At 47.1% G+C, this 22,247-nt stretch overlaps 1 protein-coding gene across 1 annotated transcript; it reads right to left on the bottom strand.

Moving 5' to 3' along the window:
• Positions 1-1,662: 1,662 nt before the first annotated feature.
• On the bottom strand, positions 1,663-2,727 carry LOC119280094 (BTB/POZ and MATH domain-containing protein 1-like). The gene has a single exon (XM_037561073.1). It carries the CDS (start codon positions 2,725-2,727, stop codon positions 1,663-1,665), a length of 1,065 nt encoding a protein of 354 aa, XP_037416970.1.
• Positions 2,728-22,247: the final 19,520 nt, after the last annotated feature.

Here is a 22,247-nt window from a genome sequence, read left to right as displayed (position 1 = left end):
TTGCCTCTAAAAATCCGGATCTGCATGTGGCAGTGGATTCGTGGTCGGATACCGTCGGGCGTGGAGGTCCGCAAACGTAATGGCCCGGGCACTGGCCTTTGCCCGCTTTGCGCTACCCCCGAAGACTCGAGCCACATCTTCTTTTCCTGTGTGTCCGCGCAATTCGTGTGGAGCTGCTTCCGCGAGGTGGTGGGTGGAAATTGGTGCGACACCAACTGCCCCGACCTGTATACAGAGCTCCAGTCCTCCCCCTTGGCCTCTCGCCACATTAGGTGGCTTGAGATTGGGGTCATCGCTTGGACCCTCTTGGCCTCCGAACACGCTTTTGCGGCATATGCCGAGAACCCCGACACGAGCACAACTTGTCCACAACGCGGAGACATTCCTCCGAAGTAGAGAAAGGAAGCTAAGTGTACATTTGAAAATTGGGACCTGATGTTTCTCAAATGAGCTCGGGTGAAACAGTAAATTCAGAAAAAAAAATTCACAAAATTACGATTTTTTTTTGTAGCAAACATTTACAAATTTTATGGATGCTTGCAAAATTTCGTCATGAAACAAATTTTATGGATGCTAGAGGATTACTGCTTATAACCCGACTCTACTTAGCATAACAGAACAGCTCTGCAGCTAGTGCATTTCAACGGGAACACACACTCTTTGTTTCTAATACTACAAAGCTGAACTTGGTGCTGAAAAATCAAGAAAAAAATAACTGATTTCCATTGCACATTTACAACATTTTAAGGCGTCTAATCATGCCTAACTCAGCCAAATCCTGGACAAGGTGGTGCAATTCGGGGATCCTAAACCTTACAAGCTACAATAAGGTACACAAGAATGGCTTAACTTGACCGAAAGAAAAATATTGAATCATCATTGCAACTTTGCATGGAATGGAAAGAAGGAAGCCTGTACTTTTACACATTAACTGTAAATGCATGAATTTGCTCTCTACAGAATACAGGAAAGAAGCTTCAGATCCGTACCCATAGTTCCAGACCAAACGCGTAAGTGCCTGTACTCCTTGGTGGATTTGAGTCAAGGACTGAGATTTATTCGAAACCTGATTTGCAGTAGGCATCCAAAGCATTCAATTAGAGAAACTGCAAGCCTGGTGAATATCAGTCAATATGGCTACTTGATAACAAAGTTATTGCTAAATAATGGGAAAAGAAGGACATAGCAAGGCACTAACATAACAGAGGCAAACATCTCAGGCAAACATAAGCATGATAAATGTAAACATGGTCATAATTTTAGAATAGATGTGTGGCAAACAATCCCTCGTGATAGAGGCAACTCCTGATCAGAGATGCACTGATCCATGTTCTTTGATAGATGCTTTCCAGTAGTAAGATAACTACTGAATCACAGATCTATATAATTCATGGACTGCTACCTGATATCCAAGTACTTCCTGATAAATTGATAAGATTCAGACATGCAAGGAAACACCAAAACAGAAACAAAGTGACAGTGCTATAATACTAGTTTCCATCTTCTTCGAAAGTTAGGATAGGTAGTCTGATAGTACTAGGAATATAAGGTAACCGCAGATAATAAGTCTTCAAACCAAACCAGGGAGCTAAGCACCACTGCTAGTACAAGAAAACCATTTCAATCCCTGGAACTATATAATTGCTAACGCAACATTTACCACTAAACAAGGGCTGACATGGCAATCAGATTCTTAATAACAGAAGGGCAGCTCCTGCTCAGATGATCGAAGCCGTCGCTGTCCAACAAAGCTCTAAGATTTGCCGGGGAGCCAAGAAAACTTAAGCACGCCTTCTTTAGGCCCTCACAGTGGTGCTGCTCAGCTAACGTCAGGATGGTCGTTACTGAGCCTCCATTGATGTACTTGCATAACCTTTCCTCGCAAATAGTCTTTAGCCTCTCCATGTTATACCTGTCAGCCGCAACAAGCAGATGCTGGCACATGACATCTTCATCTTCCTTTTCTGTCACCGGTAAGGAATCGGTATACGCAAAACAGAGCAACGCCTTGAACACCTGCGCCTCCATTTCATCTATGCGCACCACACCTGCGGTGTCGCCCTCCTTCATACCACCAAAGAGCTCCGCACTGAAGACCGGTGACCGGGCAGCGAGCACGCAGCGGTGTGCTGCGAACGTGTGACCACCAACCTCGAAGACTACGTCGGCACCCTTCTCAGTCTTGAGGAGATCTGCGAGGTGCTGGTGCAGGTCAGATGGGGCCACAGTGACAAATGCTGGAGTGTCTTCTGGCAAATCCTCTGCACGGTAATCCATGATGACAAGGATATCACACCTGTTGGTGAAAGAATCGTCCTTGAGATGCTCAGACTTCTCCAAGTCTGCCCTTTTCATGAAACTAATAGGCCCCCAGCCTAGCAGACTACTGTAGGTGTGTACTGTTGTTGATACCAGCGAAGGAGGTAGGTTCATTACCTCATCCGCAAAACTGAATTTGTGTTGTGCCTTCACCGCCGCGGTGACATTGGAATCAAGATGAAGGTTCAGGGATATGTAGTCGGCATATTGTGGTTGCAAGCCGTTGGGATAGTAACCGATGTGCCATCGATGTCCTCCCAGGGTGAAAGAGCCAGACTTTATCTTATCTCCGGTAGGGACGCCCTTGGTGAGGGAGTAGCCGTCGATCTTGAGGAGGTGGTACCCTCTCACTGTGGAGGGGGTGATGGCGGAGGCTGATCGGGACGGCTTGCCAGCGGCGGCCGGCATGGTAGAATTACTCCGAGGGATGGGGGATCTGCGACTCTCCTCTGGTACTGATCTCGTAGGGTTTAGGGGACAATGGGGGGAGGTGAAAAGAATAAGGACGTGAAATGCTGGTTTTATTTCGAAGAAGAAAGAAGAAAAACAGACGATAGTTCTACCATAGTACTCTAGTTCTTTTTTAGAGCCATAGCCCTACCATAGGCCCTCTCTGGATCCATTTTTTTGGAAGGCTCTTTTTTTAGAACGAAGGCTCAAGGGGAGCCCGGCTTTGAATTAACGAAGCCATCAACCGGCCAGGATTACACAAGACCACCAAGCAAAAGCGACCGAAAGATACAACGGAGCTTAGTGAACAGCTAACAATGCAACACACACTACAGCAGAAAGAAAAATACATGAAGAGCCCTGCTAGTAGAGTCGAAGCCTACTGCACATAGTCAGCAGAGAGAGGAGCAACAGAGAAGCCTCAATGATCAGCCGATAGCCAGAGAAAGGTGTGAACTGTCTGAACCCAGGGACAAAGGAAGAACATCGCTCCCAACGCCGAAGAGGAACCCTTTCCTCTCTGTTGGGGAACGTTGCAGAAAATAAAAAATTTCTACGCATTCACCAAGATCAATCTATGAGTTCATCTAGCAACGAGAGAAAGGAGTGCATCCACATACCCTTGTAGATCGCGAGCGGAAGCGTTCAAGAGAACGGGGTTGAGGGAGTCGTACTCGTCGTGATCCAAATCACCGATGATCCTAGTGTTGAACGGACAGCACCTCCGCGTTCAACACACGTACGATTGAGGAAGACGTCTCCTCCTTCTTGATCCAGCAAGGGGAAGGAGAGGTTGATGAAGATCCAGCAGCACGATGGCGTGGTGGTGGATGCAGCAGCGATCTCGGCAGGGCTTCGCCAAGCTTCTACGAGAGGGAGAGGTGTAGCAAGGGGAGAGGGAGGCGCCAAGAGCATGGGTGCGGCTGCCCTCCCTCCCCCCTCTTTATATAGGCCCCCTAGGGGGTGCCGGCCCTAGGAGATGCAATCTCCAAGGGGGGCGGCGGCCAAGGGGGGTGGCTTGCCCCCCAAGCCAAGTGGAGGCGCCCCCACCCATAGGGTTTCCAACCCTAGGCGCAAGGGGGGCCAAGGGGGGGCGCACCAGCCCACCAGGGGCTGGTTCCCCTCCCACTTCAGCCCATGGGGCCCTCCGGGATAGGTGGCCCCACCCGGAGGACCCCCGGGACCCTTCCGGTGGTCCCGGTACAATACCGGTGATCCCGAAACTTTCCCGATGGCCGAAACTTGACTTCCTATATATAATTCTTTACCTCCGGACCATTCCGGAACTCCTCGTGACGTCCAGGATCTCATCCGGGACTCCGAACAACTTTCAGGTTACTCCATAGTAATATCTCTACAACCCTAGCGTCACCGAACCTTAAGTGTGTAGACCCTACGGGTTCAGGAGACATGCAGACATGACCGAGACGCCTCTCCGGTCAATAACCAACAGCGGGATCTGGATACCCATGTTGGCTCCCACATGCTCCTTGATGATCTCATCGGATGAACCACGATGTCGAGGATTCAATCAATCCCGTATACTTGCCCGAGATTCGATCGTCGGTATCCCAATACCTCGTTTAATCTCGTTACCGGCAAGTCACTTTACTCGCACCATAATGCATGATCCCGTGACCAGACACTTGGTCACATTGAGCTCATTATGATGATGCATTACCGAGTGGGCCCAGAGATACGTCTCCGTCATACGGAGTGACAAATCCCAGTCTCGATTCGTGCCAACCCAACAGACACTTTCGGAGATACCCGTAGTGCACCTTTATAGTCACCCAGTTACGTTGTGACGTTTGGCACACCCAAAGCACTCCTACGGTATCTGGGAGTTGCACAATCTCATGATCTCTGGAAATGATACTTGACATTTGGAAAAGCTCTAGCTAAACGAACTACATGATCTTTGAGCTATGCTTAGGATTGGGTCTTATCCATCACATCATTCTCCTAATGATGTGATCCCATTATCAATGACATCCAATGCCCATAGTCAGGAAACCATGACTATCTGTTGATCAACGAGCTAGTCAACTAGAGGCTTACTAGGGACATGTTGTGGTCTATGTATTCACACGTGTATTACGATTTCCGGATAACACAATTATAGCATGAATAACAGACAATTATCATGAACAAAGAAATATAATAATAACCATTTTATTATTGCCTCTAGGGCATATTTCCAACAGTCTCCCACTTGCACTAGAGTCAATATTCTAGTTACATTGTGATGAATCGAACACCCATAGCGTTCTGGTGTTGATCATGTTTTGCTCTAGGGAGAGGTTTAGTCAACGGATCTGCTACATTCAGGTCCGTATGTACTTTACAAATATCTATGTCTCCATCTTGAACATTTTCATGTATGGAGTTGAAGCGACGCTTGATGTGCCTGGTCTTCTTGTGAAACCCGGGCTCCTTGGCAAGTGCAATAGCTCCAGTGTTGTCACAGAAGAGTGTGATCGGCCCCGACGCATTGGGTATGACTCCTAGGTCGGTGATGAACTCCTTCACCCAGATTGCTTCATGCGCTGCCTCGGAGGCTGCCATGTACTCTGCTTCACATGTAGATCCCGCCACGATGCTTTGCTTGCAACTGCACCAGCTTACTGCCCCACCATTCAAAATATACACGTATCCGGTCTATGACTTAGAGTCATCCAGATCTGTGTCGAAGCTAGCATCGACGTAACCCTTTACGACGAGCTCTTCGTTACCTCCATAAATGAGAAACATATCCTTAGTCCTTTTTCACGTACTTTAGGATGTTCTTGACCGCTGTCCAGTGTTCCATGCCGGGATTACTTTGGTACCTTCCTACCAAACTTACGGCAAGGTTTACATCAGGTCTGGTACACAACATGGCATACATAATAGACCCTATAGCTGAGGCATAGGGGATGACACTTATCTTTTCTCTATCTTCTGCCGTGGTCGGGCATTGAGCTGAGCTCAATTTCACACCCTGCAACACAGGAAAGAATCCCTTCTTGGACTGATCCATATTGAACTTCTTCAATATCTTATCAAGGTATGTGCTTTGTGAAAGACCTATGAGGCGTCTTGATCTATCCCTATAGATCTTGATGCCTAATATGTAAGTAGCTTCTCCAAGGTCCTTCATTGAAAAACACTTATTCAAGTAGGCCTTAATGCTGTCCAAAAGTTCTATATCATTTCCCATCAAAAGTATGTCATCTACATATAATATGAGAAATGCTACAGAGCTCCCACTCACTTTCTTGTAAACACGGGCTTCTCCATAAGTCTGCATAAACCCAACGCTTTGATCATCTCATCAAAGCGAATGTTCCAACTCCGAGATGCTTGCACCAGCCCATAAATGGATCGCTGGAGTTTGCATACCTTGTTAGCATTCTCAGGGTCGACAAAACCTTCTGGCTGCATCATATACAGTCCTTCCTTAAGATGGCCGTTAAGGAATGCAGTTTTGACATCCATTTGCCATATCTCATAATCATAGTATGCGGCAATTGCTAACATGATTCGGACGGACTTTAGCTTCGCTACGGGAGAGAAAGTCTCATCGTAGTCAACCCCTTGATCTTGTCAATAACCCTTAGCGACAAGTCGAGCTTTATAGATGGTAACATTACCATCCACGTCGTCTTCTTCTTAAAGATCCATTTGTTTTCTCTCGCTCGCCGATCATCGGGCAAGTCTGTCAAAGTCCATACTTCGTTTTCATACATGGATCCTATCTCGGATTGCATGGCTTCAAGCCATTTGTTGGAATCTGGGCCCGCCATCGCTTCTTCATAGTTTGAAGGTTCACCGTTGTCTAACAACATGATTTCCAGGACAGGGTTGCCATACCACTCTGGTGTGGAACGTGTCCTCATGGACCTATGAAGTTCAGTAGTAACTTGATCCGAAGTACCTTGATCATCATCATTAACTTCCTCTTCAGTTGGTGCTGGCACCACAGGAACATCTTCCTGAGCTGCGCTACTCACCGGTTCAAGAGGTAGTACTTCATCAAGTTCCACCTTCCTCCCACTTACTTCTCTCGAGAGAAACTCTTTCTCCAGAAAGGACCCATTCTTGGCAACAAAGATCTTGCCTTCGGATCTGAGGTAGAAGGTATACCCAATGGTTTCCTTAGGGTATCCTATGAAGACGCATTTTTCCGACTTGGGTTCGAGCTTTTCAGGTTGGAGTTTCTTGACATAAGCATCGCATCCCCAAACTTTTAGAAACGACAGCTTAGGTTTCTTCCCAAACCATAATTCATACGGTGTCGTCTCAACGGATTTAGACGGTGCCCTATTTAAAGTGAATAGCTGTCTCTAGAGTGTATCCCCAAAAAGATAGCGGTAAATCAGTAAGAGACATCATAGATCGCACCATATCCAATAAAGTGCGATTACGATGTTCAGACACACCGTTACGCTGAGGTGTTCTAGGCGACGTGAGTTGTGAAACAATTCCACATTTCCTTAAGTGCGTACCAAATTCATGACTTAAATATTCTCCTCCACGATCTGATCGTAAGAACTTTATCTTTCGGTCATGTTGATTCTCTACCTCATTCTGAAATTCCTTGAACTTTTCAAAGGTCTCGGACTTGTGTTTCATCAAGTAGACATACCCATATCTACTCAAGTCGTCGGTGAGAGTGAGAACATAATGATATCCTCCACGAGCCTCAACGCTCATTGGACCGCACACATCAGTATGTATGATTTCCAATAAGTTGGTTGCTCGCTCCATTGTTCCAGAGAACGGTGTCTTGGTCATTTTGCCCATGAGGCATGGTTCGCATGTGTCAAATGATTCATAATCGAGAGACTCTAAAAGTCCATCAGCATGGAGCTTCTTCATGCGCTTGACACCAATGTGACCAAGGGGGCAGTGCCACAAGTATGTGGGACTATCATTATCAACCTTACATCTTTTGGTATTCACACTATGAATATGTGTAACATCACGTTCGAGATTCATTAAGAATAAACCATTGACCATCGGGGCATGACCATAAAACATATCTCTCATATAAATAGAACAACCATTATTCTCGGACTTAAATGAGTAGCCATCTCGTATTAAACGAGATCCAGAAACAATGTTCATGCTCAAAGCTGGCACTAAATAACAATTATTGTGGTTTAAAACTAATCTCGTAGGTAAATGTAGAGGTAGCGTGCCGACGGCGGTCACATCGACCTTGGAACCATTCCCGACGTGCATCGCCACCTCGTCATTCGCCAGTCTCCGCTTATTCCGCAGCTCCTACTTTGAGTTATAAATATGAGCAACCGCACCGGTATCAAATACCCAGGAGCTACTACGAGTGTTGGTAAGGTACACATCAATAACATGTATATCACATATACCTTTGGTGTTGCCAGCCTTCTTGTCCGCTAAGCACTTGGGACAGTTCCGCTTCCAGTGACCACTTCCCTTGCAATAAAAGCACTCAGTCTCAGGCTTGGGTCCATTCCTTGGCTTCTTCCCAGTAACTGGCTTACCGGGCGCGGCAACTCTCTTGTCGTCCTTCTTGAAGTTCTTCTTACCCTTGCCTTTCTTGAACTTAGTGGTCAACACTTGATGTTCCTTTTTGATCTCTACCTCCGCTGATTTCAGCATTGAATATACCTCAGGAATGGTCTTTTCCATCCCCTGCATATTGAAGTTCATCACAAAGCTCTTGTAGCTCGGTGGAAGCGACTGAAGGATTATGTCAATAACTGCGTCATCCGGGAGATTAACTCCCAGCTGAGTCAAGCGGTTGTGCAACCCAGACATTCTGAGTATGTGCTCACTGACAGAACTATTTTCCTCCATCTTACAACTGAAGAACTTGTCGGAGACTTCATATCTCTCGACCCGGGCATGAGCTTGGAAAACCATTTTCAGCTCTTCGAACATCTCATATGCTCCGTGTTGCTCAAAACGCTTTTGGAGCCCCGGTTCTAAGTTGTAAAGCATGCCGCACTGAGCGAGGGAGTAATCATCAGCACGAGACTGCCAAGCGTTCATAACATCTTGGTTCTCTGGGATGGGTGCTTCACCTAGCGGTGCTTCTAGGACAAAATCTTTCTTGGCAGCTATGAGGATGATTCTCAGGTTTCGGACCCAGTCCGTATAGTTGTTGCCATCATCTTTCAGCTTGGTTTTCTCTAGGAAAGCATTGAAGTTGAGGGTAACATGGGCCATTTGATCTACAAGATATATTGTAAAGATTTTAGACTAAGTTCATGATAATTAAGTTCATCTAATCAAATTATTCAATGAACTCCCACTCAGACAGACATCCCTCTAGTCATCTAAGTGAAACATGATCCGAGTCAACTAGGCCGTGTCCGATCATCACGTGAGATGGACTAGTCGACATCCGTGAACATCTCCATGTTGATTGTATCTTCTATATGACTCATGCTCGACCTTTCGGTCCTCCGTGTTCCGAGTCCATGTCTGTACATGCTAGGCTCGTCAAGTCAACCTAAGTGTATTGCGTGTGTAAATCTGGCTTACACCCGTTGTATTCGAACGTTAGGATCTATCACACCCGATCATCATGTGGTGCTTCGAAACAACGAACCTTCACAACGGTGCACAGTTAGGGGGAACACTTTCTTGAAATTATTGGGAGGGATCATCTTATTTAAGCTACCATCGTTCTAAGCAAATAAGATGTAAAACATGATAAACATCACATGCAATCAAATAGTGACATGATATGGCCAATATCATATAGCTCCTTTGATCTCCATCTTCGGGGCTCCATGATCATCTTCGTCACCGGCATGACACCATGATCTCCATCATCGTGTCTCCATGAAGTTGCTTGCCAACTATTACTTCTACTACTATGGCTAACGGTTTAGCAATAAAGTAAAGTAATTACATGGCGTTTAATCGTTGACACGCAGGTCATACAATAATTAAGACAACTCCTATGGCTCCTGCCGGTTGTCATACTCATCGACATGTAGGTCGTGATTCCTATTACAAGAACATGATCTCATACATCACATATATATCATTCATCACAACTTTTGGCCATATCACATCACAAGGCATATGCTGCAAAAACAAGTTAGACGTCCTCTAATTATTGTTGCATGTTTTTACGTGGCTGCAATAGGGTTCTAGCAAGAACGTTTTCTTACCTACGTGAAAGCCACAACGTGATATGCCAACTTCTATTTACCCTTCATAAGGACCCTTTTCGTCGAATCCGCTCCAACTAAAGAGGGAGAGACAGACACCCGCTAGCCACCTTATGCAACTAGTGCATGTCAGTCGGTGGAACCTGTCTCACGTAAGCATACATGTAAGGTCGGTCTGGGCCGCTTCATCCCACGATGTCGCCGAAGCAAAATAAGACTAGTAGTGGCAATAAAGTTGACAACATCTATGCCCACAACCAATTGTGTTCTACTCCTGGAAAGAGAACTACACATAAACCTGGCTCTTATACCACTGTTGGGGAACATTGCAGAAAATAAAAAATTTCTACGCTCTCACCAAGATCAATCTATGAGTTCATCTAGCAACGAGAGAAAGGAGTGCATCTACATACCCTTGTAGATCGTGAGCGGAAGCGTTCAAGAGAACGGGGTTGAGGGAGTCGTACTCGTCGTGATCCAAATCACCGATGATCCTAGTGCTGAATGGACAACACCTCCGCATTCAACACACGTACGGTTGAGGAAGACGTCTCCTCATTCTTGATCCAGCAAAGGGAAGGAGAGGTTGATGGAGATCTAGCAGCACAACGGCGTGGTGGTGGATGCAGCAGCGATCTCGGCAGGGCTTCGCCAAGCTTCTACGAGAGGGAGAGGTGTAGCAAGGGGAGAGGAAGGCACCAAGAGCATGGGTGCGGCTGCCCTCCCTCCCCCCTCTTCATATAGGCCCCCTAGGGGGCGGCGGCCCTAGGAGATGCAATCTCCAAGGGGGGCGGTGTTGGAAATATACCCTAGAGGCAATAATAAAAGTATTATTATTATATTTCCTTGTTCATGATAATTGTCTTTTATTCATGCTATAACTGTATTATCCGGAAATCGTAATACACGTGTGAATACATAGACCACAATATGTCCCTAGTGAGCCTCTAGTTGACTAGCTCGTTGTGATCAACAGATAGTCATGGTTTCCTGGCTATGGACACTGGATGTCGTTGATAACGGGATCACATCATTAGGAGAATGATGTGATGGACAAGACCCAATCCTAAGACTAGCACAAAAGATCGTATAGTTCATTTGCTAGAGCTTTGCCTATGTCAAGTATCTCTTCCTTTGACCATGAGATCGTGTAACTCCTGGATACTGTAGGAGTGCTTTGGGTGTATCAAACGTCACAACGTAACTGGGTGACTATAAAGGTGCACTACAGGTATCTCCGAAAGTATCTATTGTTTTATGCGGATCGAGACTGGGATTTGTCACTCCGTGTAAACGGAGAGGTATCTCTGGGCCCACTCGGTAGGACATCATCATATGCGCAATGTGACCAAGGAGTTGATCACGGGATGATGTGTTACGAAACGAGTAAAGTGACTTGCCGGTAACGAGATTGAACAAGGTATCGGTATACCGACGATCGAATCTCGGGCAAGTAAAATACCGCTAGACAAAGGGAATTGTATACGGGATCGATTGAGTCCTTGACATCGTGGTTCATCCGATGAGATCATCGTGGAACATGTGGGAGCCAACATGGGTATCCAGATCCCGCTGTTGGTTATTGACCGGAGAACGTCTCGGTCATGTCTGCATGTCTCCCGAACCCGTAGGGTCTACACACTTAAGGTTCGATGACGCTAGGGTTATAAAGGAAGCTTGTATGTGGTAACCGAATGTTGTTCGGAGTCCCGGATGAGATCCCGGACGTCACGAGGAGTTCCGGAATGGTCCGGAGGTAAAGATTTATATATAGGAAGTCCTGTTTTGGCCATCGGGACAAGTTTCGGGGTCATCGGTATTGTACCGGGACCACCGGAAGGGTCCCGGGGGCCCACCGGGTGGGGCCACCTGCCCCGGGGGGCCACATGGGCTGTAGGGGGTGCGCCTTGGCCTACATGGGCCAAGGGAACCAGCCCCTAGAGGCCCATGCGCCAAGATATAGGAAAAAGGGGAGAGTCCTAAAGGGGGAAGGCACCTCCGAGGTGCCTTGGGGAGGATGGACTCCTCCCCCCCTCTTAGCCGCACCCCTTTCTTGGAGGAAGGGGAAAGGCTGAGCCTCCCCCCTCTCCCCTGCCCCTATATATAGTGGAGGGGAGGGAGGGCATCCATACCTGAGCCCTTGGCGCCTACCTCCCTCCCGTGACACCTCCTCCTCTCCCGTAGGTGCTTGGCGAAGCCCTGCGGGATTGCCACGCTCCTCCACCACCACCACGCCATTGTGCTGCTGTTGGATGGAGTCTTCCTCAACCTCTCCCTCTCTCCTTGCTGGATCAAGGCGTGGGAGACGTCACCGGGCTGTACGTGTGTTGAACGCGGAGGTGCCGTCCGTTCGGCACTAGGATCTTCGGTGATCTGAATCACGACGAGTACGACTCCATCAACCCCGTTCACTTGAACGCTTCCGCTTAGCGATCTACAAGGGTATGTAGATGCACTCTCCTTTCTACTCATTGCTGGTCTCTCCATAGATAGATCTTGGTGATACGCGTAGGAAAATTTTGAATTTCTGCTACGTTCCCCAACAGTGGCATCATGAGCTAGGTCTATTGCGTAGATTCTTTGCACGAGTAGAACACAAAGTAGTTGTGGGCGTTGATGTTGTTCAATATGCTTACCGTTACTAGTCCAATCTTGTTTCGACGGTATTGTGGGATGAAGCGGCCCGGACCGACCTTACACGTACTCTTACGTGAGACAGGTTCCACCGATTGACATGCACTTGGTGCATAAGGTGGCTAGCGGGTGCCAGTCTCTCCCACTTTAGTCGGAACGGATTCGATGAAAAGGGTCCTTATGAAGGGTAAATAGCAATTGACATATCACGTTGTGGTTTTGCGTAGGTAAGAAACGTTCTTGCTAGAAACCCATAGCAGCCACGTAAAACATGCAAACAACAATTAGAGGACATCTAACTTGTTTTTGCAGGGTATGCTTTGTGATGTGATATGGCCAAGAAGAATGTGATGAATGATATGTGATGTATGAGATTGATCATGTTCTTGTAATAGGATTCACGACTTGCATGTCGATGAGTATGACAACCGGCAGGAGCCATAGGAGTTGTCTTTATTTATTGTATGACCTATGTGTCATTGAAGAACGCCATGTAACTTACTTTACTTTATTGCTGAACGCGTTAGCCATAGAAGTAGAAGTAGTCGTTGGCGTGACAACTTCATGAAGACACGATGATGGAGATCATGATGATGGAGATCATGGTGTCAAGTCGGTGACAAGATGATCATGGAGCCCCGAAGATGAAGATCAATGGAGCTATATGATATTGGCCATATCATGTCACAACTATATAATTGCATGTGATGTTTATTATGATTATGCATCTTGTTTACTTAGGATGACGGTAGTAAATAAGATGATCCCTTACAAAATTTCAAGAAGTGTTCTCCCCTAACTGTGCACCGTTGCTACAGTTCGTCGCTTCTAAGCACCACGTGATGATCGGGTGTGATGGATTCTTACGTTCACATACAACGGGTGTAAGACAGTTTTACACAGCGAAAACACTTAGGGTTAACTTGACGAGCCTAGCATGTGCAGACATGGCCTCGGAACACGGAGACCGAAAGGTCGAGCATGAGTCGTATAGTAGATACGATCAACATGAAGATGTTCACCGACGTTAACTAGTCCGTCTCACGTGATGATCGGACACGGCCTAGTTGACTCGGATCATGTAATCACTTAGATGACTAGAGGGATGTCTATCTGAGTGGGAGTTCATAAGATGAACTTAATTATCCTGAACATAGTCAAAAGACCTTTTGCAAATTATGTCGTAAGCTCGCGCTTTAGTTCCACTGTTTAGATATGTTCCTAGAGAAAATATAGTTGAAAGTTGATAGTAGCGATTATGCGATCAGTAGAAAGCTTATGTCCTTAATGCACCGCTTAGTGTGCTGAACCCCAACGTCGTTTGTCGATGTTGCGAACATCGGACATACACGTTTTGATAACTACGTGATAGTTCAATTAAATGGTTTAAGTCGAGGCACCAAAGACGTTTTCGAAACGTCGCGGAACATATGAGATGTTTCGAGGGCTGAAATTAGGATTTCAGGCTCGTGCCCACGTCAAGAGGTTTGAGACCTCCGACGATTTTCTTAACCTGCAAACTAAGGGAGAAAAGCTCAATCGTTGAGCTTGTGCTCAGATTGTCTGAGTGCAACAATCACTTGAATCGAGTGGGAGTTGATCTTCCAAATGAGATAGTGATGTTTCTCCAAAAGTCATTGCCACCAAGCTGCTAGAGCTTCGTGATGAACTATAACACATCAGGGATAGATATGATGATCCTTGAGGTATTCGCGATGTTTGACACCGCGAAGGTAGAAATCAAGAAGGAGCATCAATTGTTGATGGTTGGTGAAACCACTAGTTTCAAGAAGGGCAAGGGCAAGAAGGGATACTTCATGAAACGGCAAATCAGCTGCTGCTCCAGTGAAGAAACCCGAGGTTGAACCCAAACCCGAGACTAAGTGCTTCTGTAATAAGGGGAACAACCACTGGAGCGGCATTACCCTAGATGCTTGGTAGATGAGAAGGCTGGCAAGGTCGATAGAAGTATATTGGATATACATTATGTTAATGTGTACTTTACTAGTACTCCTAGTAGCACCAGGGTATTGGATACCGATTCGGTTGCTAAGTATTAGTAACTCGAAATAAAAGCTACGGAATAAACGGAGACTAGCTAAAGGAGAGCTGACGATATGTGTTGGAAGTGTTTCCAAGTTTGATATAATCAAATATCGCACGCTCCCTCTACCATCAAGATTAGTATTAAACTTGAATGGTTTATTGAATCTCGATCGTAGTGATACACATTTTCATGCCAAAAGATATAAGATAGTAATGATAGTACCACTTACTTGTGGCACTGCCATGTAAGTCATAATGGTATAAAACGCATGAAGAAGCTCCATGTTGATGGATCTTTGGACTCACTCGTTTTGAAAAGTTTGAGACATGCGAACCATGTCTATTGGTGAATATGCATGAAGAAACTCCATGCAAATGGACCGTTCGGACTCACTTGATTTTGAATCACTTGAGATATGCAAATCATACCACATAGGCAAGATGACTGAAAAGCCTCGGTTTCAATAAGATGGAACAAGATAGCAACTTGTTGGAAGTAACACATTTTGATGTGTGCAGTCGAATGAGTGCTGAGGCATGCAGTGAATATCATTATGTTCTTACTTCACAGATGATTCGAGTAACTGTTGAGTATATTTACTTGATGAAACACAAGTCTGAATTATTGAATGGTTCAAGTAATTTCAGAGTGAAGTAGCAGATCATTGTGACAAGAGGATAAAATGTCTATGATACGATCATAGAGATGAATATCTGAGTTACGAGTTTTGGCACACAATTAAGACATTGTGGAAATTTTTCGCAATTAATACCGCCTGGAACACCATAATGTGATGGTGTGTCCGAACATCATAGTTGCACCCTATTGGATATGGTGCGTACCATGATGTCTCTTATCGAATTACCACTATTGTTCATGGGTTAGGCATTAGAGACAACCACATTCACTTTAAATAGGGCACCACGTATTTCCGATGAGATGACACTGTATGAATTATGGTTTAGAGAAACCTAAGTTGTCGTTTCTTAAAAGTTTGGGGCTGCGACGCTTATATGAAAAAGTTTCAGGTTGATAAGCTCGAACCCAAAGCAGATAAAATGCATCTTCATAGGAAACCCAAAACAGTTGGGTATACCTCCTAATTCAGATCCGAAAGCAATATGGATTGTTTCTAGAATCGGGTCCTTTCTCGAGGAAAAGTTTCTCTCGAAAGAATTGAGTGGGAGGATGGTGGAGACTTGATGAGGTTATTGAACCATCTCTTCAACTAGTGTGTGACAGGGCACAGGGAGTTGTTCCTGTGGCACCTACACCAATTGAAGTGGAAGCTTATGATATTGATCATGAAACTTCGGATCAAGTCACTACCGAACCTCGTAGGACGACAAGGACACGTACTACTTCGGAGTGGTAAGGTGATCCTGTCTTGAAGGTCATGTTGCTAGACAATAATGAACCTACGAGCTATGGAGAAGCGATGGTGGGCCCGAATTCCGACAAATGGTTAGAAGCCATGAACTCCGAGATAGTATCCATATATCAGAACAAAGCATGGACTTTGATGGACTTGCCCGTTGATCGGCAATCCATTGAGATAAATGGATCTTTTAAGAAGAAGACGGACGTGGATGGTAATGTCACTATCTATGAAGCTCGACTTGTGGCGAAGTGTTTTCCGACAAGTTCAAGGAGTTGACTACGATGAGATTTTCTCACTCGTAGCGATGCTTAAAGTCCGTCGGAATCATATTAGTGATTACTGCATTATTTATGAAATCTTGCAGATAGGATGTCAAAACATTGTTTCCTCGACGATTTTCTTGAGGAAAGGTTGTATGTGATACAACCGGAAGGTTTTGTCAATCCCGAAAGATGCTAATAAGTATGCAAAGCTCCAGCAATCCTTCTAAGGACTGGAGTGAGCATCTCGGAGTTGGAATGTATGCTTTGATGATGATCAAAAATTTTGGTTTTGTACAAAGTTTATGAGAAACTTGTATTTCCAAAGAAGTGAGTGGGAGCACTATAGAATTTCTGATGAGTATATGTTGTTGACATATTGTTGATCAGAAATGACGTAGAATTTCTGGAAAGCATATAGGGTTATTTTGAAAGTGTTTTTCAATGGAAAGCCTGGATTAAGCTACTTGAACATTGAGCATCAAGATCTATAAGGATAGATCAAAATGCTTAATAATACTTTCAAATGAGCACATACCTTGACATGATCTTGAAGGTGTTCAAGATGGATCAGTCAAAGAAGAAGTTCTTGCCTGAATTGTAAGGTACGAAGTTAAGACTTAAAGCTCGACCACGGCAGAATAGAGAGAAAGGACGAAGGTCGTCCCCTATGCTTGAGACGTAGGCTCTTCAGTATGCTATGCTGTGTACCGCACCTGAAGTGTGCCTTGCCATGAGACAGTCAAGGGGTACAAGAGTGATCCAAGAATGGCTCACAGGACAGCGGTCAAAGTTATCCTTAGTAACTAGTGGACTAAGGAATTTTCTCGATTATGGAGGTGGTAAAAGAGTTCGTCGTAAAAGTTACGACGATGCAAGCTTGACACCTATCCGGATAGCTCTGAGTAGAGAGACCGGATACATATAATGGAGCAATAATTTAGAATAGCTCCAAGTGGAACAGTTGTTTGGAATAGCTCCAAATAGAGCGTGGTAGCTGCATCTAGGAGATGACATAGAGATTTGTAAAGCACACACAGATCTGAAAGGTTCAGACCCGTTGACTAAAACCTCTCTCACAAGCAACATGATCAAACCTAAAACTCTTGGGTATTAGTCACATGGCGATGTGACCTGTGAGTGTTAATCACATGGCGATGTGAACTAGATTATTGACTCTAGTGCAAGTGGGAGACTGTTGGAAATATGCCCTAGAGGCAATAATAAAAGTGTTATTATTATATTTCCTTGTTCATGATAATTGTCTTTTATTCATGCTATAACTGTATTATCCGGAAATCGTAATACACGTGTGAATACATAGACCACAATATGTCCCTAGTGAGCCTCTAGTTGACTAGCTCGTTGTGATCAACAGATAGTCATGGTTTCCTGGCTATGGACATTGGATGTCGTTGATAACGGGATCACATCATTAGGAGAATGATGTGATGGACAAGACCCAATCCTAAGCTTAGCACAAAGATCGTGTAGTTCGTTTGCTAGAGCTTTGCCAATGTCAAGTATCTCTTCCTTTGACCATGAGATCGTGTAACTCCTGGATACCGTAGGAGTGCTTTGGGTGTATCAAACGTCACAACGTAACTGGGTGACTATAAAGGTGCACTAGAGGTATCTCCGAAAGTATCTATTGTTTTATACGGATCGAGACTGGGATTTGTCACTCCGTGTAAACGGAGAGGTATCTCTGGGCCCACCCGGTAGGACATCATCATATGCGCAATGTGACCAAGGAGTTGATCACGGGATGATGTGTTATGGAACGATTAAAGTGACTTGCCGGTAACGAGATTGAACAAGGTATTGGATACCGACGATCGAATCTCGGGCAAGTAAAATACCGCTAGACAAAGGGAATTGTATACGGGATCGATTGAGTCCTTGACATCGTGGTTCATCCGATGAGATCATCGTGGAACATGTGGGAGCCAACATGGGTATCCAGATCCCGCTGTTGGTTATTGACCGGAGAACGTCTCGGTCATGTCTGCATGTCTCCCGAACCCGTAGGGTCTACACACTTAAGGTTCGATGACGCTAGGGTTATAAAGGAAGCTTGTATGTGGTAACCGAATGTTGTTCGGAGTCCCGGATGAGATCCCGGACGTCACGAGGAGTTCCGGAATGGTCCGGAGGTAAAGATTTATATATAGGAAGTCCTGTTTCGGCCATCGGGACAAGTTTCGGGGTCATCGGTATTGTACCGGGACCACCGGAAGGGTCCCGGGGGCCCACCGGGTGGGGCCACCTGCCCCGGGGGGCACATGGGCTGTAGGGGGTGCGCCTTGGCCTACATGGGCCAAGGGAACCAGCCCCTAGAGGCCCATGCGCCAAGATATAGGAAAAAGGGGAGAGTCCTAAAGGGGGAAGGCACCTCCGAGGTGCCTTGGGGAGGATGGACTCCTCCCCCCCTCTTAGCCGCACCCCTTTCTTGGAGGAAGGGGCAAGGCTGAGCCTCCCCCCTCTCCCCTGCCCCTATATATAGTGGAGGGGATGGAGGGCATCCATACCTGAGCCCTTGGCGCCTCCCTCCCTCCCGTGACACCTCCTCCTCTCCCGTAGGTGCTTGGCGAAGCCCTGCGGGATTGCCACGCTCCTCCACCACCACCACGCCGTTGTGCTGCTGTTGGATGGAGTCTTCCTCAACATCTCCCTCTCTCCTTGCTGGATCAAGGCGTGGGAGACGTCACCGGGCTGTACGTGTGTTGAACGCGGAGGTGCCGTCCGTTCGGCACTAGGATCTTCGGTGATCTGAATCACGACGAGTACGACTCCATCAACCCCGTTCACTTGAACGCTTCCGCTTAGCGATCTACAAGGGTATGTAGATGCACTCTCCTTTCTACTCGTTGCTGGTCTCTCCATAGATAGATCTTGGTGATACGCGTAGGAAAATTTTGAATTTCTGCTACGTTCCCCATCAGGCGGCGGCCAAGAGGGGTGGCTTGCCCCCCAAGCCAAGTGGAGGCGCCCCCACCCCTAGGGTATCCAACCCTAGGCACAGGCGGGGGCCAAGAGGGGGCGCACCAGCCCACCAGGGGCTGGTTCCCCTCCCACTTCCGCCCATGGGGCCCTCCGGGATAGGTGGCCCCACCCGGTGGACCCCCGGGACCCTTCCGGTGGTCTCGATACAATACCGGTGATCCCCGAAACTTTCCCGATGGCCGAAACTTGACTTCCTATATATAATTCTTTACCTCCGGACCATTCCGGAACTCCTCGTGACGTCCGGGATCTCATCCGGGACTCCGAAAAACTTTCGGGTTACTGCATACTAATATCTCTACAACCCTAGCGTCACCTAACCTTAAGTGTGTAGACCCTACGGGTTCGGGAGACATGCAGGCATGACCGAGACGCCTCTCCGGTCAATAACCAACAGCGGGATCTGGATACCCATGTTGACTCCCACATGCTCCTCGATGATCTCATCGGATGAACCATGATGTCGAGGATTCAATCAATCCCATATACAATTCCCTTTGTTAGTCGGTACGTTACTTGCCCGAGATTCGATCGTTGGTATCCCAATACCTCATTTAATCTCGTTACCGACAAGTCACTTTACTCGTACCGTAATGCATGATCCCGTGACCAGACACTTGGTTACATTGAGCTCATTATGATGATGCATTACCGAGTGGGCCCAGAGATACCTCTCCATCATACGGAGTGACAAATCCCAGTCTCGATTTGTGCCAACCCAACAGACACTTTCGGAGATACCCGTAGTGCACCTTTATAGTCACCCAGTTACGTTGTGACGTTTGGCACACCCAAAGCACTCCTACGGTATCCGGAGTTGCACAATCTCATGGTCTAAGGAAATGATACTTGACATTTGGAAAAGCTCTAGCTAAACGAACTACACGATCTTTGAGCTATGCTTAGGATTGGGTCTTGTCCATCACATCATTCTCCTAATGATGTGATCCCGTTATCAATGACATCCAATGTCCATCGTCAGGAAACCATGACTATCTGTTGATCAACGAGCTAGTCAACTAGAGGCTTACTAGGGACATGTTGTGGTCTATGTATTCACACGTGTATTACGATTTCCGGATAACACAATTATAGCATGAATAACAGACAATTATCATGAACAAAGAAATATAATAATAACCATTTTATTATTGCCTCTAGGGCATATTTCCAACACTCTCGCCTAGGCTCGAAGGCGCCGCACCGTCGGATCGTTGGCGCTCACCCGGGAACTAAAGCAGACGCTAGCCGGATTCCCATCGCAGACAGGTGCACAACCCTCGCCATGCCGCTGGCACACACCATAGCTGCACTGCCACCTCTCCCGAACAAACCAGGAGCAGAAGGATAGCCATCGGGAGGTCGCCGAAGAAGAAAGGTGCAGAGGCCAAGAGGCGGAGCATAGAAGCACCAGGTCCCGTTCCATGGCCGCAAGAAGGACTCTTGCAGGCACGAGCACCCTCCACAAAAAATGCAAACTTGGCCTCGCAGCCGACGGACACCCACCAGCCACATGGACCCTCTCCCGAAGAACCAGACACCCCAGACGGCACCTCCAACGAGGACGCGACGCGCTAGGCGCCGCCGCCGGCCAACCCGAGACGGGTTTTGGGTTTTCACCCGGGGTCTGGGACGCGGGTGCAGAGGAGAGCCCTCAACAGCGCCTCCAAGGATGAACACGACATGCACACGCGCCGTCGCCGTCGTGGCCGAAGGACCGGCCAAGGGTTTCCCCCAGACTCGAACCTGAGCACCCGCACCCCGCCTGCACCGGATCTGGCGTCTAGAGTCACAGAAGGGCACGACCGAGGGGATGAGAGAGTAGGGGAGGAGGGCGCCTGACCTTCAGATCTGGGGCAGAGGAACTCCGCGCCGCGACCGCCCGCTGTATCCTCACTGCCCGGGCAGCCGAGGATGCCGACCACCACCTCCTGCGGGCGCTGCCAGTCGTGGAGGCAGCGCCGCCTCGCCATCTGGGGCCACCACCCCGGCTTCCAGGTCCTTTGTGGGGGCACGAAGCAACACAGCACCTCACCGCCACCTTCATCGACTACCCACCAGGCTTGCCCGTCGATCCCCTCAGGTGGCGGCGAATGGGACTGGGATTGAGGGGGTGGCGGCGCGGGGGAAACCCTAGTCGCCCTCGAGTCACCCTCGGGAGAACGATGCGAGGGCCGGGGGGGGGGTTGTTCGTCCTCCAGAGAAGTCTGGTTTACCTGGAAGGTTTTCTAAATTACAGATCTTTGCCTTGACACTTGGCAACTGCTAATTGGTGAAGGTGACCGGGTACACAGGCTCCTCGTCAGGGTACAACAGCCCAAAGTTTTTCTCCGTGGCGTCCCCGGGCGTCTTGTTCTCGTTGGACATGGCAAACACGTACGTCTCGATCGGCCCCGGCCGCCTCGGCATCCCGGACCGGACGTGATCGAGCAGCCCCTGGTTGTACCTCCTCGCGTTCTCCGCGGTGGCCGCGAATCCGTCGGCCGACGGCCATCCGCTCTCCGACACCACCAGTGAGTGGATGGTTGTCATTGTTTATTATGGTCAATGCTTAATTACTTGTTTAACAATGGTCATTGTTTATTTGTTTGTTGTGTAATATGTTTGTTGCACATATTAGACCCCCTGAACATGTTTGCTTATGGAGTATGGCACTTAACAGTGGTCTTCAGCCTACTCACTTAGATGATTCTTTATTGTTTTATTGTTTATTTTACAGGAAGGAATAAACTGTGGAGTAGTTCAATGGATTGATTTTGAATGTGCAGACTCAATGGAGAAGGCATTGGCCAAGTTATGGGATATGTATGAGGAGAGTAAGTCAGGTAGGACCAATGACAATCTGGAGAGTTCCTTTGTAATTCACAACCTGACAGAAGAGAAGAAGAAACTACAGGAGAATTATGACAGTTTGTATGCTGATGTCAATGCTCTCTTGGATGCCCAGCAACAGAGGGGTCTGGAGTTGAGCAATCAAAAGGAGCATAAGCAATGTC

Source organism: Triticum dicoccoides, chromosome 3B (genome assembly GCF_002162155.2).
Source record: "Triticum dicoccoides isolate Atlit2015 ecotype Zavitan chromosome 3B, WEW_v2.0, whole genome shotgun sequence".
Lineage (NCBI taxonomy): Eukaryota > Viridiplantae > Streptophyta > Magnoliopsida > Poales > Poaceae > Triticum > Triticum dicoccoides.
The sequence above is the reverse complement of the archived record's forward strand: the minus strand, read 5'-3'. Positions and strand labels throughout refer to the sequence as shown.

Excerpts from the sequence above, each read along its gene's own strand:
- LOC119280094 (XM_037561073.1), bottom strand. The coding sequence starts at position 2,727 with ATGCCGGCCGCCGCTGGCAAGCCGTCCCGATCAGCCTCCGCCATCACC.